This window comes from Sphaeramia orbicularis, chromosome 8 (genome assembly GCF_902148855.1).
Source record: "Sphaeramia orbicularis chromosome 8, fSphaOr1.1, whole genome shotgun sequence".
In the NCBI taxonomy this organism is placed as follows: domain Eukaryota; kingdom Metazoa; phylum Chordata; class Actinopteri; order Kurtiformes; family Apogonidae; genus Sphaeramia; species Sphaeramia orbicularis.
In genome coordinates, this window is record NC_043964.1 from 39,531,615 (window position 1) to 39,550,579 (window position 18,965).

Here is an 18,965-nt window from a genome sequence, read left to right on the forward strand (position 1 = left end):
TTTTTACTCAAAAGGAATGTTTGTCTCAGAGTTACAAGGTCTAGCTCAGAATACTTTCTGCACATTACAATACATTCACTTTTCAGGTAATTTCTATAGTATAAATGAACATAAACTAGTATGTACAGTACTGTGCAAAGGGTTTAGGCAGCCTTAGATTTGTTTTTTGTCAGTCCTGGTGCATCTATAGCCTGTCCGTCCATGGGAGTGGATCTCTCCTTCACTGTGGTTCTCCCCAAGGTTTCTGTTTTCCCTCTGGGTTTTTGGAGTTTTTCCTTGCCGAGAAGGAGGGTCTAAGGACGGGGGATGCCGTGGACATTAATCCATTTCCTTCATCTTCTGTTTATTTGACCATTGTTTATTTTCATATCCAACTAATTCTTTAAAGCCCCGTGAGGCAACCTTGTTGTGATATAGGACTCTACAAATAAAATTGAATTGTCTTTGCAGTGTTGAAATGAACATGCATATTTATCTCTCTGTCTCTTTCCTTCAGATTCAACAAGAAAATACATGAAATAAAATGGAACTAAATGGGTTCTAAAGGTTAAAGTCAGTATTTAATGTGACCCCTGACCCCATGACAAGAAGCAGCAAAAACAATTAGAAACATCTGACATAAGTTGAATGAAACCTGGAATAAAAATCAGAAAGTGAATGCCGAAAGTTTCATATTGTCTGAATAAAATGATTAAAGATATGTTAAGTGTAAAAGGAAGGAACACTAAATACGATCACTTTGGTTTATAGAAGCTGTTTTTCTCACTAAAACTTTTGTTTTTACTGCTGTAAAGTATGTCCAGCAGAAGAAAAGACACTGAAAAATAAATATTTTAATTTAATTTATTCATTCATTCATTCATTATCTGAACCCGCTTTATCCTCACTAGGGCCACGGGGGTCGCTTGTAGCCTATTCCAGCTACATAGGGGCGAAGGCGGGGTACACCCTGGACAAGTCGCCAGTTCATCGCAGGGCTGATAATTTAATTTAATTTAATTTAATTTAATTGGTTTATTTAATAGGGAACATGCATATTTATGAACATTGTTGTATTAAAAATACACCTATGTAAATATGCCAGAATTAGTAAAAAATAACTACTTTTCATGTGCAGTCCCTAAGCAGGTAACAGAACAAGGCATTAAACAGCCAACATTGATACAGCACTCATTCACTAGGAATTAAAAAAAAAAAAAACACATAATGATGACATAGACATCATCAAAACAAACAAACAAACAAACAAATAAGCAAAAAACAACAGACATAGGATGATCATAGGGGCATTAGCCTATTCATTCCCCTCTATATTTACATCCAAAAAATATGCATTTTCATTTCAACGCTGTTAAACAACAAATCTAAAGGCCGCCTTAAACTTTTGCACAGGACTGTACGTAATAACACGTCATCATTTACATTGAAAACATCAGCTAACCAGCACTTTTGTTATTTGTTTTCCACTTCATCTTATTAAAGTATGTGAGATTTTGCATATTTAATATCTGAGTAAGATTATTTCTAAATCACTGTAGACCAGGGACATTAAGAAAATCTATAGGACATTGATACTTTAATAATCCCTGTTTGCAGCACTAACATTAACTTGTCCAACATCTGCCTGGGGTTTCATTTGACCTTTGTGCATCTTGTTTACCAATATTTGTCAATTTCCATACAAATATTCCTAAAAAATATGACATATAGCAATACTTGTGCTCCATTACTTCTATTATAACCTCATGAAGTCACTCCTCTGCTTTTAATAAATGAAGTCGAATATATTTCATAGATCACCTGATTCTTTTATCTCCTGACGCGCTTGATTACCACCACAGATTACCTCCATAACTCCTTCAGTCATCATGTGACAAATACATTTCTTTGCGTTTATTCAACTGTTGTCACACGACGACTACGTTTACCACTTCATATTATTATTCATTCCCTTCGTTTATTAGCATCTGGGTCATTCAGTCACTGTCTGTCCGGCTAAATCAGGCAGTTATGGATGAATGAGCTGGAAATGAGCTGGGATATTCTCTCCACACTAAGCAGAGATAAATGCTCCCCACCCAATGTGCTGTCGGAAAACCATTTAGACACTGCCTCCCCTCAGCCTCAGTGTATATACATACTGTATCTGTGTGTGTGTGTGTGTGTGTGTGTGTGAGAGAAAGCAATTACCACAGCTCATGTACCCGCAGCTTAATGGAATAACTTGCCAAATCAATGCAGATTACACTTGCAAATCCGTGTGATATCAGTCTGGGAATTCAATTTGAGGTGTGTTAACGTTACATGATTGTTGTCGGCAGCACTCGGATGCCTTATTGGAACGACGATCACGGGACTTTTATCTTAAATGACTTCTGACAAGTATTTTATAAACAGCTAACTGGAGTACTTGTATATTTAGTACATGGAAAACGGCAGCTTCATGTGTTCGTGTGAATAAAATCAACAATGACATTTATTGCAATATAATGTGTTTGATCATGATGTGTATTTTTTTTTTGGCTTCAGGGTTTATGTTGTTTACATACTCAGCTACAATAATTGCACTAGTTCCACTGTTTTTTTTTTTTTTTTTTTGCTTGGATTTAGTTTCATCATTTCCTTATTACCCTGCTCCCTGAAGGGGAGGTAAGGGGTATTGTTTTTGTTTGTTTGTTTGTTTGTTTGTTAATCTATTGGTTGAATTCATACCAAATTGGGTTTATCAGATTGCCAGTGACCCAGAATAGATCTGATTATATTTTGGGAAAAATAGGTCAAAGTTAATTTTTTTTAATGAATTTTTAAATCTTTTTTTCCATTTACTTATAATGGGCAAAATTTCAAATGTCTGTAGCAGCAAAACTATTGGTTGAATTCGTACCAGACTGGGTTTATATATTACCAGTGACCCAAAATAGATGTCATTACATTTTGAGAAAAGTAGGTCATAGTTTAATATTTTATTAATTTTTTTTAAATTCTTTTTTTCCCCATTTACTTGTAATGGGCAAAATTTCAAATGTCTATAGCAGCAAAACTATTGATTGAATTCATACCAAATTGGATTTATAGATTGTCAGTGACCCAGAATAGATCTGATTACATTTTGGGAAAAGTAGGTCAAAGTTCAAATTTTTTATGAATTTTTGTAATTTTTTTTCCCCTATTTACTTATAATGGATGAAATTACAAGTGTCTATAAAAACATCAATTTTGTTTCCATTTACGTCAAGCTTGCCACATATATAGAGGCAATTGATATGCTGACATCAACATATACATAGACATGATAACATCAGCTGGATTGATGCCAAAATAAGCTACAATACATGCGAGGAGTGGGGTTTGTTGTGCCTGGCACCATTTGTTATATCTGTTTTCAGTGTTTTCAGTGTTCTACCTCTAGCTTAGTGAAGCTTTCTGCTTTTTGGCTCATGTTTGTCATGCTCTAACCATAAAAAAAGTTGAAAACCAAAAATTACTTCACCATAAACATTGGTTTAATTTTGCTGATAAACACAAAGAACATCAGATTGAGCTCATTTTCATGTGTTACATAAAGTTGCAATAACAAAACTAGCCTAAATATTAGACTGAGACTACAAGTGCATTTTTGATTTATTGTCTTTTTTGTGTTTTTTATTTTAAATATAATTTTCATCTTTTTATATAATTTGCATACTTTTCATCTTGTTACATCTCTTATAATGTTGTTGTCTGATTTGATCTTTTGCTTTGTTTTCATCTTCACCTCATTTAAGTAATTTTCTTCTTGTTTTGTCATCTTTTACATATTTCATCTTGGTCTGTCTCCTCCATCATTCTTTCATATTTTACTTCACTTTTCCTCTTCACTCTTCCTGTCTGTTATCTACTGTTATTTTTGTCTTGTTTTGTCTTTTACATGACATATGATACGTGATAGAAAACAAATGTTTACATTGAAAAAATGAACTTGATGAATGAATTTTAAGAAAAAATAGAAAGGAAAATATAAGAAAAGATAATTTTGCAGTTAATGGCAGCAACACATCTCTAAAAACTCAGGACAGGGCCATATTTACCACTGTGGGGCATCCCCTCCTATTTTAACACTAGTCTTTCAACATGTGAGAACTAAGGAGACCAGTTTCTAGAATTTTTGGAGAGGGGTGTTGTCCCGTTCTGGTCTGATATAGAATTGTAGTTGTTCAACAGTCCTAGGTCTTATTTGTTTTTTGATTTTTTTTCATTTCATGATGCACTCTGTTTTAATTACATTTTACACAGTGTAAACTTTTTGGAATGGTATTCATGTTGCTTTTCTTGTGTCATTTAAAAAAAAAAAAAAATTTTCTCCTTATTTTTTTTCTTGTCATATCTTCCATTTTGTTTTCCTCATGTTTCACCTCTTGCATCACATTTGTGTTTTTATGTCTTACATGGATATCACCTTGTTACACCTTTTATGTAATTTTCCCTTTTGTTCAGTCTTTCACGAAAAGCTTCCACTCAAAACCCAAAAACTGCCTTCAAACATGACAGAAATAACAATCTGACATTTATCACCATAATTATGAATATCAACAGATCTGAACATTTTTATCACTGTAATGCTTTCCGAGGTTATTATCGTTAATGAAAACTAATGAAATGCCGAAAACTAGAATTGTAAAAACATTTTCATTAACTGAAATAAATAAAAACTATAATTAAAAGAAAAAAACAATAACTAACTGAAACTGTATTGTGTGTTTACAAAACTAACTAAAACGTATTAAAATTCTGGATAAAATTCCCTTCGTTTTCATCTTTGTCAAAGTTGGATTGATACGAAATCGATTTATTTCCCTCAAGCAATTTTAGCTGCTGGCACCATATGATATTTAGCAGTCCATCACTTCTTGTCACTTGTGGTTTAGAGTTGTCTTCTGGTCCCCACTCTACCTGGAAACATGGAAACTAAAGTTGGGAGAAAGCAGCAGAGTCCTGTCTGGGATTTATTTGAATTCGACGGCGAAGAAGATAAAAGATATACATAAAAAAAAAATAAACTAAAACTAAGCATTTAGAAAAAAACAAAAACTAATAAAAACTAGCAAAACCTGCTCTAAAAACTAAATAAAACTAACTGAATTAGAGAAAAAAAGTCCAAACTAAATAAAACTAAACTATAGTGAAAAAATCTAAAACTATTATAACCTTGATACTTTCCATCATATCTCCCAACCATAGTGTAAAACATTACCTACTGCACTAAGTCTGTATTATCCTAAACAGAGGAGTTCCATTGAGGTTCGACTCATTACCTTCATGTTATGCGGATAATACAGCTCAGCAGGTTTTACCGTGACAGGTGCTTGCTGTGCATTTTATCAGGTTTTCAAGCCAAAAAAAGTGTGTATGCATGGCTGAACCCTTGGGGGACTTTTTATACCCAGACACATTTTATGACACCATCCAAGGCGAACATGTTCAAGCACACATTTTATAGATGCCACTCACCCCACTGGGGACCAATGCTGCGGCTGATTTATATTTCCATAAAGCAATATAAATATAATGGGTTTATAGCACTGCTTGCTTTAGGACAGACAGGGAAAAGATCCACCACTGACACTGACAGGGGTGACTGGTAGGGCAGGATGGCCATATTCATTTAGCCCTTACAGTCTTTAACCGTTTTACAATGATGGATTCATACAGTGGAGCCTCAGGATTTTTACTGCTATGAGGGCATTATTTGATGGATGGAACAATTTCAACAACTGAGACAATAAAAAAAAACATATAAGAACATATAGGATGATGTCTGAAATGGTAGAAACACCTTTACACTGCTAAATGAACAGTGTTTGTACTGGGGCCATGTACAAGCATCTGTTTAAATAACCTCTGTTACGTCGTCATTTAATTGTTATGTGACTGTGTTTCCTAAGAGTCTCCTTAAAGCTGGATTAAAGAGATAGACAGAGACAATATTTGCACAGTATGACCTTGCAAAACCAAGCCCAGAATACAAAAAAGAATGGGTGTAAAAAAAAAAAAAAAAAGTGGAATCATCTCTGAATTAAAAAAAAAAAAAATGCTCTGTGGGTGACTCCAATTTGAGACTGTGCACAGTGTCCTTGAATGTTTGAAGACTCAGTGTGTTTCCATGAATGTATTTAATATGCATATAAAACTGCAAAATAAATTTGCTGTCATGAGGCGGTATAAATTTTTTTTTGCGTAGAATAAATGTGCATTCTGATGTATCAACAGCAGAATTTTACATTTAGCTGATGTTATTGATCAGCTGATTGATGAACCTTAGCTCAAAAGGGAAGCCAAAGTGGAGGTACCAAATAGTTGTAATACCATCAACAGCCACTGGGGGTTTCTCCAAAAAGCCCAGGCATACGTTACTGTGTGCATATACTGTAACTGTGTGTTGTATTTCATGCTGCCTCTTGGCCAGGACTTTTGAAAAACATGTTCTTAATCTCAATGGGATTTTTTTTTCCTGGTTAAATAAAGGTTAAATTAAAAAAAAATAAAATAAAATAATTACACGTTCCTCTAAAAATAAGGAATCAGTTTGAATGAATCAAAACCATGTTTTATTTGCACATTCTAATAATCTGTAGATGTTCCTCGGTTAATCAAATCGCAGTTCAAATGGATGTTTTGATATCTGTCATGTAGGACTTTGATTGGCAGGTCTGTATGACAGCTTGTTTGCTTATTTGGGCTGTTTCGTGATATTTAATAGAACTGATTTTTTTTCTCGACAGCTTGACTACAGTTAACACCTTCCACTAACAAGACCATAGAATGAGTTTGTTAAGCAGTTCTTAATGAAGTTTACAGTTTTCCAGAGTAATTTAGTACTTAATTTTAGAATATCTCTGATCCCTCAGACTCCTGTGGTTCTGCCCCTTTTGTCTAAAAGGGGCTAAAATGGTCACTTCTGGCTCCAAAAAGCCAAAATTGTGAAATAACAAACTACTATTTCTCTTTTAACTAATTATATACACTCTACAGCCTTCCTAGATATTCTGATAAACAGAAGTGTAAAAACATGTCATATGAAAAAAGACATCACAGCTGTTTTTTTTTAACTCAGTATTTTATTTCTTCTAATCTGTTTATTAGAGCCTGTGTAATGTAGTGTACAGCACCACCTGCTGATGATGCAACACAGTCGGGAGTATGCACACCTGAATGGTTTATGAAAAAGCACATTATCTGCATTTTCATTTATGCAAAGGAGCCTCTGAACGTTCAAATAAGACAAATCTGATGATGATGAACAGCTGAGAGATTATATTTTATCTGAATTATTTAGATTTATTGATAGAATTATTCATTCATCCATCTTCTTCCACTTTACACACCGGGTCCCGGTCACGGGGCATCGGCCTGAATAGAGAGGCCCAGACTTCCCTCTCCCTGGCCACCTCTTCTAGTTCCTCCGAGGGGATTCCAAGGCATTTCCAGGCCTGCCGAGAGATGTAATCCCTCCAGCGTGACCTGGGTCTGCCCCAGGTCTCCTCCCAGTTGGACATGCCCCGAACACCTCACCACGGAGGTGTCTGGGAGGCATCCTGAGCAGGTCCCCGAACCACCTCAGCTGGCTTCTCTCAGTGTGGAGGAGCAGCGGCTCTAGTCTGAGCCCCTCCCTGATGGCTGAACTCCTCACCCTGTCTCCAAGGGAGAAGCCAGTCACCCTGTGAAGGAAACTCATTTTCACTGCTTGGATCCACGATATTGTCCTTTCGGTCACTACCCACAGCTCGCGACCGTAGGTGAGAGTAGGAATGTAGATCGATCGGTAAATTGAGAACTTTGCCTTTTGGCTCAGCTCTGTCTTTACCACAACAGACAGGTACAGAGTCTGCAAAACTGCCAACACTGCACTGATCCACCTGTCGATCTCTGGTTCTGGAGCAGATCTGGAGCAGAAGGGCAAAAACTCACTTGATCCACCCTTTTCCAGCTGAAGACCATGGCCTCGGACTTGGTGGTGCCAATCTTCATCCTAGCTGCTTCAAATTCGGCTGTGAACCATCCTAGTGCAAGTTGAAGGTCATAGCTTTAAGCAGCCAACGAGACTGCATCATCTGCAAAAAGCAGAAATGCGATCCTGAGGTCCCCAAACTGAATCCCCTCCTCCCACTGGCTGCACCTAGTAATTCTGTTCATAAAATTATGTAGAGAATTGGTGACAAAGGGCAGTCCTAGTGGAGTCCAACCCACACCAGGAATGAATCTGACTTACTACCAGCAATGCAGATTGGATGAGCAAACTCCCATGAACCCTTTAGGAGCCTGTGGAGGGTAAAGAGCTGGTCTAGTGTTCCTGGTAATCAGTTTTGGTAAACAAGGATTGGATCACCAGGCCCCCCGTACCTGGCTGACACCCAACCCACATAGCACCGAATCCTCCTGCTGGTGGTGGGCCAGCAGGAGGATGGACCCATGCAGCTCATCTGGGCCGAGGCCGGCTGGGCCCCATGAGTTAAGACCCGGCTACCAGGCATTTGCCAAAGAGCCCCCCCCAGGCCTGGCTCCAGGGTGGGGCTCTGATGATCCTTTGGTGTGACATTCATACAGATTTTAGAATCGCTCTTGGTCTGACCTGTCACCTAGGACCAGTTTGTCCTGGGAGGCCCTACCAAGGGCTAACGCCCCCGACAATATAGCTCCAATGATCATTCAAGTACTCAAACTCCTCCACCACAGTAAGGTGGTGATTCAAGGAGGAGTGATAAAATTATTGCAAAAGTTCTTAAACATTTTAGCACAGAATCTGCATTTTCATTTGTGAAACTTTCCAAACACAGAACAATTTTCACTCCAAGAAGAATTAAGATATGAAAGTAGGAGAGGTATTTTTTTCCCATCATAATTATATACATTATAATACATAATATATAAAACATATCACATTTTCATTCTGAAATAAAGAGCTACAGCATCGGACATGTCAGCAGTAAAAGGGTTAAATGCAAAAACAAATGTGCTGTCTCAACTATTATCTTGTCTCATCATTATATCATTACACGGATCTCACTGGTTATGAAACAAATTTATCCTCCAGCTCTGCTTCACATTAACAGCTGAGCTCATATTGACTGAACTCACACTGAACTGAACTAGATTTTCCTTGGTATCTGAGCTTTTTTCTGTTTTAATACTCATTTATGTCAATTCAAACACTGGGTCTATTTTTACAGATAATGTAGTGACATGTACAAATACCATACATAGTGTAGAACAAGTATGATAAGAATGTTTCCTTACGTTACTGCACGAAAGAACAGAGTTGATACAAATATGTGCTTTCTTTTCAGAAATACAGGCAAACAAAGGCAAGGCAGAACAAAGTACAGGCTCTGAAATGTATGAAAAGCATAAGAGTCAAACGTGGGAATTTGAGTGACATATTTAGCATCTATTTCTTTGCAAAACCAGCTCAACTCATGTCATAATGATATAATGAGGTGAGGTGACTATTAACCTTTAAAATAAAAAAGAGATATATACTGAAAATAATGAATGTTACATTCACTTCTAAGTAAATGAGTTTTCACTGTCAGCGACTGATATAAAAAATGGTATGTCACCTTTTCTCCAGAGTCCAGATACTCATGTTTGTTTAGTTTTTGGTTACATCATTTATGTCATTGGATTAAATATAGTGAACCAGTGTATAAATAAATAGATAAAATAAAATAAAATAAAATAAAACTAGATTAAATTAGATTAAATTAAAAAAAAAAAAAAATCAAATCAAAAGTTGGATTACTTTGTCTTGGTACATTTGATGTGTGTAATATACACCAAATACATTATCTTTTCTATTTATTACTATTCCACTTTAAATGTTGTGAAGGCACATTGCGATATAGAATGAAAGTAATAATAAATGCATTAAAATAAATGTAACGGGTCTGAGAATAGAAAGTATGCAAAAAGTAAATTAAAAATTACAAATAAATACAGATACCTGAAATCATACCAGGAATGATGTATTTATACAGAATTCCTTCCCACCTAGTGAACCATTTCTGTAATGTATTATTCAGTGAATAACCAGTATTGACCCACATAAAGGCCTTCCATGAGTGCAAAGGGGGACAACAGTAAACTAATAATCCATACCTCATTTGTCAAACATGGAACATTTCACTAATAAAATCTTGTGTTGTGCCAGTCTAAAGATTTAACTCCTTAAGACCTAGAACTATTTTAGTGGCAACTTCTAAATTAAAATTTCTCCACATCTAACCTTTTGTTTGCAATTTATTATCATTTCATGGAATGTTATCCTCTACATTTAATATTTTTCAGTGTAAATGGGGTATTCGCCGATATTTCTTTTTCAGATCATGTTAATGTACATAAAAGGTCAGCGTAAACTAGATGGTAATATATCAAAACAACTAAGACTGAAGAAAAAGGGAATCGTTACTTGAACATCACATTATTGAAGTCCATGGGTTTTAAATATGACACATATGACAAATAAGATACATCTGATGCCAATGAAAAGCTGAGAAACTGCATTTTAACTGAATTATTAAAATGTATTGCTAGAATAAATGGAAAAGATATTAAGCATTTTAGATCAATAGACAGTTTTTTTGTGGCTGTTAACAAAAATGGGCCTGTTTATGATTAATTTTTGAGATTTTCCTGAAATTTATTTGTTTCCATTAATGTAAGATTCTTACTTTGTTGGTTCTTATTTAACTTGCATCAAAACAACCAGATTTATGTCAGTTTTTTGCAATTAGAATTTTTTTGAGATCAAGTAGGAAACATCAGGTATAGTTCATGAGGAGTCGGGGAAAGTGAAAGAGTTGCCTCCTTTAACACATTACATGACAGTTGGACAAGCTGTGAACAACAGATTAACAAGGGATGTGTGTGAAGGAGTGTGTGTTGTCATGAGGGAGAAACAACCCCTTTTGTATTCTACAGTTCTACAGCCTCTTTCTATCCTTCGGGGAAGATCAGATCAGAAGAGAAGAGAGGAAAGCACAAACAGGGAAGTGAAAGAAAAGAGGGAGCATTGTTTGCAGGTGGAGAGGAAGATAAAAAAAAAAAGATGAGAGGAAAACAGTGAGAGGCATGACTGAAGCGTACTGCTGACAGGGTGTGGTCACTAAAAGACAGAGAGATAAAGAAAAAGATGAAGACGGAGGGGTAGGGGGTGGTGGGTGGTGTCAGTGAAAAAAGATAAATAGAGACACAGAGAGATGGCGTGACACGGTGATGAATAGGTGGAGGGAGAGAGTGGACACGGGAGGATTGGTAAAAGTGAGGAAAAATGGAGAGGAGGGAGGAAAAAATGAAAGAGTTGGAGGTGCGTGAGAAGGAATGAGGTGTAGAAAAAGAGGGGAGGGGAGAGAAAAAAAAAAGGGGGGGTAAAGGATGAGCTCATTGCAGTCTCTGGGCTGATGACAGAGGCACGAGGAGGGGAGGGGAGGGGAGGGATGCAGGGGGGAGGAGGGGAGGAGAGGAGTGGAGAAGAGGGGAGGGGTCCAGCGCTCGTCTGCGAATCGATAGCCAGAGTCTGCACACTGAGTAGCACACACACACACACACACACACACACACACACACACACACACATGCATGCATATACACATACATAGACTCACACTCACACATGCTGCTGCAGCTCTGCCGGCTAGCATGTTAGCATCCACTAACAACTGACAGCTAGCATTGTAGATTTCCTGCTATTTGGAGCTGTACTTTAAAAAAAAAAGGGGGGGGGAGAGAGAGAGAGAGAGAGAGAGAGAAAAAGTGCAGAAAGCCGGCTGGTGTCTGCTGCTGCTGCTTATCGCTCCCTCCCTCCATCCTCTCTCTCTCCCTCCATCCTCTCTCTCTCCCTCCATCCTCTCTCTCTCTCTCTCTCTCTCTCTCTCTCTCTCCGTCTACCTCACACACATCTCATCCACACCCACACCCAAGGATACCCTCCCTGCCTCTCTGCCTCCGTCTCTCTCACACCAGTCCTTCTCCTCTTCCCCTAATCAACCCCTGCCTTTTCTTTCCAAAAAAAAAAAAAAACCCAAAACAACCCCAAAAAACAAAATCCCCTCTGGTGAGGAGATGCTTGCCTGACCCCCCCTCCCCTTCCCCTTCCTCCTTTCTCTCTTCCCAATCTGAGACTTTTTGTGGATGCTCTCCTCTTTCATCTGCTCTACTACTTTGTTACTACCTGTGGAGGAGGAGGGTCCCTGGTTCTTCTTCAGCCGGCCGTCGTGCAGAGAGCAGCCCCGCGGAGAGGCAGCATGCTGGGGATGGATGTGTGTGAGTTCGGGGGTCAGGTGCTGGAGCTGCTGTGGATAACTATGTGCTACAGAGGTGAGGAGATAGAGTGTGAATGTGTGTGTGATTCACAACTTAGTGATCCAAGTTATATACTGTCTGTGAAATCTGGATTTTATGGTGCTTGATTTGTGCTGCCTGAGATATAGAAAGAAAATAAAAATTATGCACACGTGTGACTGCTTTAAAGCTCTGTGTATGTGCTCTCTGTATGTGTGTGTGTGTGTGTGTGTGTGTGTGTGTGTGTGTGTGCCATATGTCTCTATCCTTGCGGGTGTGGACGTTTTTATGTCTAACATGAGGCGATGCCAAGACAAGCCAAAGGTGGCAGATCAATAGCTATTGATCACATCCTACACTATCTGCTATCTCATGTGTGTGTGTGTGTGTATGTGTGTGTGTTTGTGCATAGCTTTTGTAATTATGTTTCCATTCACACACACACATATGCAAAAGGGTGTGTGTCTGTGAGAAGCGGCTCTGTGTGAATGATGACACAGCTTATGTAGGAGCCAAATGATGTCACCCATGTCCACTTCATCATGCGTTTGCCACTGTACTCTATTTGCCATGCACCTGTGCGTGTGTGTTTGCGTGTGTGTGTGTGTGTGTGTGTGTGTGTGTGTGTGTGTGTGTGTGTGCTACACTGCAGTAGTGCTGAGCAGCTCCAGATGGTGGAACAGTCCAGGGGTTTCCCCTCACACAGGTGTGTATAGAAACGTGTGTGTGTGTGTGGAAGGGGAAGATCATACTGATGATTAGAGCGGAATAAGAAATGTCCTGTTTAAGTTAAGGTCCTGGAAGTGCGAGTAAAATGTGATTTAACATCTAAGGAGCCTGAGAATCCCCTGTGCCATTAGCTTTGTGCATTACTAACAGCGATTTGAGTGGATGGCTCTGCTCCAGTCAGGATCTAAAGAGTCTCAAGTCGTAGATCTTTGTGTTGCAGCCTCAAATCTGTTTCTGCTGTGGATTTAAGGTTCAGCCATTCGCTTTATCCTCAACTTAACACAACTCCTCTGCCTCCTTCTGCACGTCAATCACAAGCAACTTCAACAATCTAAGATGTAATGGAGAAATGTTAAATAAGCTGTAGCTGAAATAACATTAAAAATATACACTGACTTAAGTCTTTTGTTTGAAAAAAATGTATACAATTAGAACATTTCTATAAGACATACTCCAAACTAAACCTTAAGTCTATGCCTAATATGGCCTTAAGGTAATAGATTACTTTATTTGTCAAATTAGTAGGCACAGTTCACATTAATGAACATTCAGATAAGAGTAAAACAAGATGTACACATGTCCTATTTTTGGCAAAAATCATAATTATAACCCTAATTCCTATAGACCACAGGTGTCAAACATGTGGCCCGGGGGCCAAAACTGGCCCGCCAAAGGTTCCAAATTGGACCGTGGGATGAATTTACAAAGTGAAAGTTAGGGCATCAAACTCAAAAATAATATCATAACAACCTATAAATAATGACAACACCATTTTTTCCCTTTGATTTAGTGCAAAAAACATTAAATTATGATAATGTTTACATTAAGAAACTGTCCTTTAACAGTAAAATATGAATAACCTGAACAAATTTGAACAACCTGAAATGTCTAAAGAGAGATAAGTGCAATTTTAACAATATTCTGCCTGTTACTAAACTACCAGGCAAAAGTTTGGACTCACCTTCTTATTTAAATGACATGAGATGGACCACAGATGGTCAACAAGTGCTCAGCATCATTTGGAATTCCTTCCAGACTTTTGGAAAACATTTCAGGTGATTACCTCATGAAGCTCATCAAGAGAATGCCAAGAATGCACAAAGCAGTAATAAAAGCAAAATGTGGCTATTTTGAAGAATCTAAAATATAAAACATGCTTTGAGTTTTGTCCCACCTTTTTAAACTACATAATTCCATATGTGTTCATTCATAGTTTTGATGCCTTCAGTGAGAATCTTCAATGGAAATAGTCATAAAAATAAAGAAAAGCCAGGTGAGTCCAAACTTTTGCCTGGTAGTGTACATGTTTTGTGCCTTTGTAGATCTGATCTGTAATGCATATATATAAATGATAAGTCGAGGCATAATATTGATATTGATTTCTAATCAAATTACTTTTTTTTTCAGGTTATTCGCATCCTTTTTGTTTGGATAGTTTGTAAATGTATATATTGGCATAACTGGATGTTATTTTTTGCACTAAAACAATTTGGAGTTGTCATTATTTATTGGCTATCATGCTATTATTTTACTGGTCCGGCCCACTGCAGATTAAAATGGGCTGAATGTTGCCCCCGGAAGAAAATGAGTTTGACACCCCTGCTATAGACAGTTAAAAAAAACAAGCAACAACAAACAAATGGACACAGAAAAGGAGAGTACAATAGACATGAAGTTAACATCAAGTTTGCTTTCAACAGTTGATTGAGATGAGAGGATGTATTGAAGAAATGTATGTGAAAATATATGTTTCAGTCCATATAAGTATCTTTAATCTTTATTATAATCCAACATTTAAGTGTATAAACCTCTACTCATGTGTTATTCGCTGAAAAGTCAATATCATATATCATTAAAAACTAATATATTTGCAATTTGTGTGTGATTTCTTATCAACAAAATGCAAAAATGTTTCTTCAAGTATAGGCTTTTATGGATGTGACACATCAAATCTTGTCTAAACCACTTAGCTCGGATTGAATTCTGAAAGATGAGGAGGAGGGAAATTTCAGAGGAACGTGGGATGGAACTGAGTGGAAGATAAATGGCAAGAGGATAAGGGAGCAAAATGACGGAGCGAGGTGGATACAGGCAGAGGAGCATTAAAGAGGTTTGGAGGAAATGAAGGGAAAGAAGAACATTGAGTGTAGGTGAAGTGATGGGAGGATGGGGGTGGGAAAGTGGAATGAGAAGATAAGAGGAAGTGCTTCTAGGAGGTATAGGAGGAAGGGAAACAAAGGGAAAGTGTTGCCAGTTGACGTGTTTCTGTCAGCAGCTGTTACCACGGAGGAGAGAAGAGGATATTTTACAAAGTGTGTGTGTGGTGGAGAGGGAGAAGGCGAGCGAGTGGGTGAGTGGGTGAGGCCCATGTGGCAGAACACACTTTGTGAGCTGTCAGTCAGCAAACACAAGAGCAGGCGGCGAGCAATTAAACACGTTCATTTTCCACCTCCTTCCTACAGTCTCTCATTTTCATTTGCTGCTTATGCTTTGTCTCTCATTCTCTACCTTTTTTCCATCCTCATTCAGCCCTTTGTTTCCACTCCACTCCCCCACTTCCTCTCTTTCTCCCACTCTGACCTCCACACTCCTTAATCCCCTTCTTCACTTGCAGATTTCCTTCCTCCCTCTGCTCTTGCTTCCATCTTCTCCACTCCGTCAGTTTGTCAGATGGGAGTCTTTAAGAAACCATACTGTATCTACTTCATCCCTTCTTGTTCCTTTTTTTTTTTTTTTTTCTTTTTTTTGGTCCCAGTGGTGATAAATGAGGTTGAGCGGGTGAGCAGACACAGACGAGACCAATCAAGTCAGTCAATTAGACAACCTGCTGTCTCAACAGGGCTGACAGAGCAGCTGGGGACGTATTACTGTCTCTGTATGTGCATGTCTGAACACTTACATTTTAATCACTGGCATTAAAATGAAGACACTTAGATATTACATACAGGGACACATTATGTTGTTATGTAATAGTGTTTCAGAGGACTATGTCCATGTAGATCAGGGGTGTCAAACATGCGGCCCGGGGGCCAAATGCGGCCCCCCAAAGGTTCCAGTCCAGCCTGTGGGATGTTTTTGCCAAGTGCAAAAATTCCACAGTCTTGATTTGAATTAGGCCAAAAAAAAAATCTTCAATTAAGCCCCAACAAAAAATAAAAAAAATAAAAAATCTCAAATTTAGCAAAAAATCTTGAATTAAGCAAAAAAAAAAAAAATCTTCAATTAAGTAAAAAAAAATAATAAATCTTCAATTAAGCCAAAAAAAATCTTCAATTAAGTAAAGAAAAAAAACTTGAAGTAAGCAAAAAAAAATCTTCAATTAAGTTTAAAAAAAAATCAAACAAACTTGAGTTAAGCAAAAAAAAATCTTCAATTAAGTAAAAAAAAAAAAACTTCAATTAAGTAAAAAGAAAAAAAAAATCTTGAAGTAAGCAAAAAAAAAAAATCTTTAATTAAGTTTAAAAAAACCAAACAAACTTGAATTAAGAAAAAAAAAAAAAAAAAATCTTCAGTTAAGCCAAAAAAAAAAAAAAAAAAAAAAATCTCAAATTTGGCAAAAAATCTTGAATTAAGCAAAAAAAAAAAAAAACTTCAATTAAGTAAAAAAAAAATAAAAATCTTGAATTAAGCCAAAAAAAAATCTTCAATTAAGTAAAAAAAAAAAAAAAAACTTGAAGTAAGCAAAAAAAAAATCTTCAATTAAGTTAAAAAAATCGAACAAACTTGAATTAAGCAAAAAAAAAAAAATCTTCAATTAAGTAAAAAAAAATCTTCAATTAAGTAAAAAGAAAAAAAAATCTTGAAGTAAGCAAAAAAAAAATCTTCAATTAAGTTTAAAAAAAACAAACAAACTTGAATTAAGCAAAAAAAATCTTCAATTAAGTAAAAAAAAAAAAATCTTGAAGTAAGCAAAAAAAAATCTTCAATTAAGTAAAAAAAATCTTGAATTAAGAAAAAAAAATCTTCAATTAAGTAAAAAAATCTTGAATTAAGCCCCCAAAAAATCTAGAATTAACAACTTAAATTTTTTTTCTTTGTTTTGATGCAGAAAATAACATTAAATTATGAAAATATTTACATTTACAAACTATCCTGAAACAATTAAATGTGAATAACCTGAACAAATATGAACAACCTGAAATGTCTAAAGAAAATTAAGCCCAATTTTAACAGTTTTCTGCCTGTTCCTCAGTGTTTAGTGTCTTTGTAGATCTGATCCATAGTGCACATGTAGAAATGATAAGTTGAGGCATAATACTGTTAAAATTGCACTAAATTTTCTTCCATTTTTTAATTTAAATTTCAGTTTTTTCAATGTTGTTTTTTTTTTGGATAGTTTATAAAAGTAAGTATTTTCATAATTTAATGTTTTGTTTTGTTTTTTACACTAAAACAAACAACAAAAATTTGGAGTTGTCATTATTTATGGGTTATTCTGTTATTATTTTACTGGTCCGGCCCACTGGAGATCAAATCAGGCTGAATGTGGCCCCTGAACTAAAATGAGTTTGACACCCTGATGTAGATAATTAAAGATCCAGTGTGTAAGATTTAAAGAATTTTAGGAGGATCTTATTGTGGAAATGGAATAAAATCGTTATCTAAATAATGAGAACCATGAGAACCAGACTTCTTTTTTGTTACAGTGCAAACCTAAGAGTAGACTACTAGTTACACCAATTAAACATGTTTTTTCTGGCCACTGTAGATGATGGAGACAGGGATATTAAGCTCAGTCTGTATTTTCACCACTAGATGCCACTAAATCTTACTAATTAATCAAACTATATGATATATAGGGCTGTGTATCGGCAAGAATCTGGCAAAACGATACAAATCACAATACTAGGATCACAATACGATATATTGCGATATATCATGATACTGTTAACAAGGCGATGTTTTTGTTTTGTTACTTTTTAAAAAATTATTTCCTGGAAAAACTTATAGTGCCGCATTTGGATAAATACATTTTTAACATGCAGCTTTACCACTACAAAAAAACCACACAAATAAATCAAAAAATTTATAATGTTTTACAGACATTACAGTTACAGATCCTGCTTAAATGTTCGTATTCTGTTGCGAAAAGAATACATCGTGTTCAGTCCCTGAATCATCCAACATCAGAACATTATTTTTGTGCATTCCCAATGAAAAAAAAAACCCAAACATTGCCTCTTTCAGACAGTAAAAAGGGCTTTTAGGGTGCTTGAATTATCTATTATTTAATAAAAAAGCATTATCAATTTCAAAAAACTATATTTATGACCTGCAATATCACAATAGTACTTTTGTCGTATACAAACAACAGAACAAATACCCATGTGAATATAGAAATAAAAGAGCCTGAAAATCAAAAACAAAAAGAACCTCTGCCATATCTACATTTGACTAAATATCTAAAAAAATATTGATACAGCACTTTTTAATATCGATACAGTATCGCGAAGTGAAATGTCACGATATATTGCGATACCGATATTTTCTTACACCCCTGATGATATATCATAATTTTCATTTCATTTTATATATTCATTCCAATCTAAATGATTGGAAAGGAGTAGGATGAAGAAAACTTATAATAATACATGCCCCTTTCGTGAAACATGTGCTTACATCAGATAAGTTGCTGTTACAACTATTAGAAGAAACAGTTTACGTCAATGAAAATGAACAAATCCAAAATCCAAAAGAAAATTTATTTCATTACGTTTTTATAAATCTTCTCTATTTTCTCCTTATACAAACTCATAAACTGAAAAATATTTGTACAGCTCTTCTCTTCCATTGCCAAAGAATTCCACATTCTGACACCCAAAACAGAAATACACATTTTCTTCACATTAGTCTGTACCCTTTGCTGTTTAAAATTAAACCTCCTTCTATGTTTTTCATCCTGTGATACTAAAACAAATAGTCTC

General features: G+C 36.2%; 1 protein-coding gene across 1 annotated transcript in view; it reads left to right on the plus strand.

Moving 5' to 3' along the window:
- The first annotated feature begins 11,914 nt into the window (after positions 1-11,914).
- arhgdig (Rho GDP dissociation inhibitor (GDI) gamma) overlaps positions 11,915-18,965 on the plus strand; it is a 66,662-nt gene continuing 59,611 nt past the window's right edge. Inside the window, exon 1 of the mRNA XM_030142024.1 lies at positions 11,915-12,348. Coding sequence (XP_029997884.1) covers positions 12,276-12,348 — 73 coding nt within the window. The 5' untranslated portion in view covers positions 11,915-12,275. The remainder of the gene's footprint in view (positions 12,349-18,965) is intronic.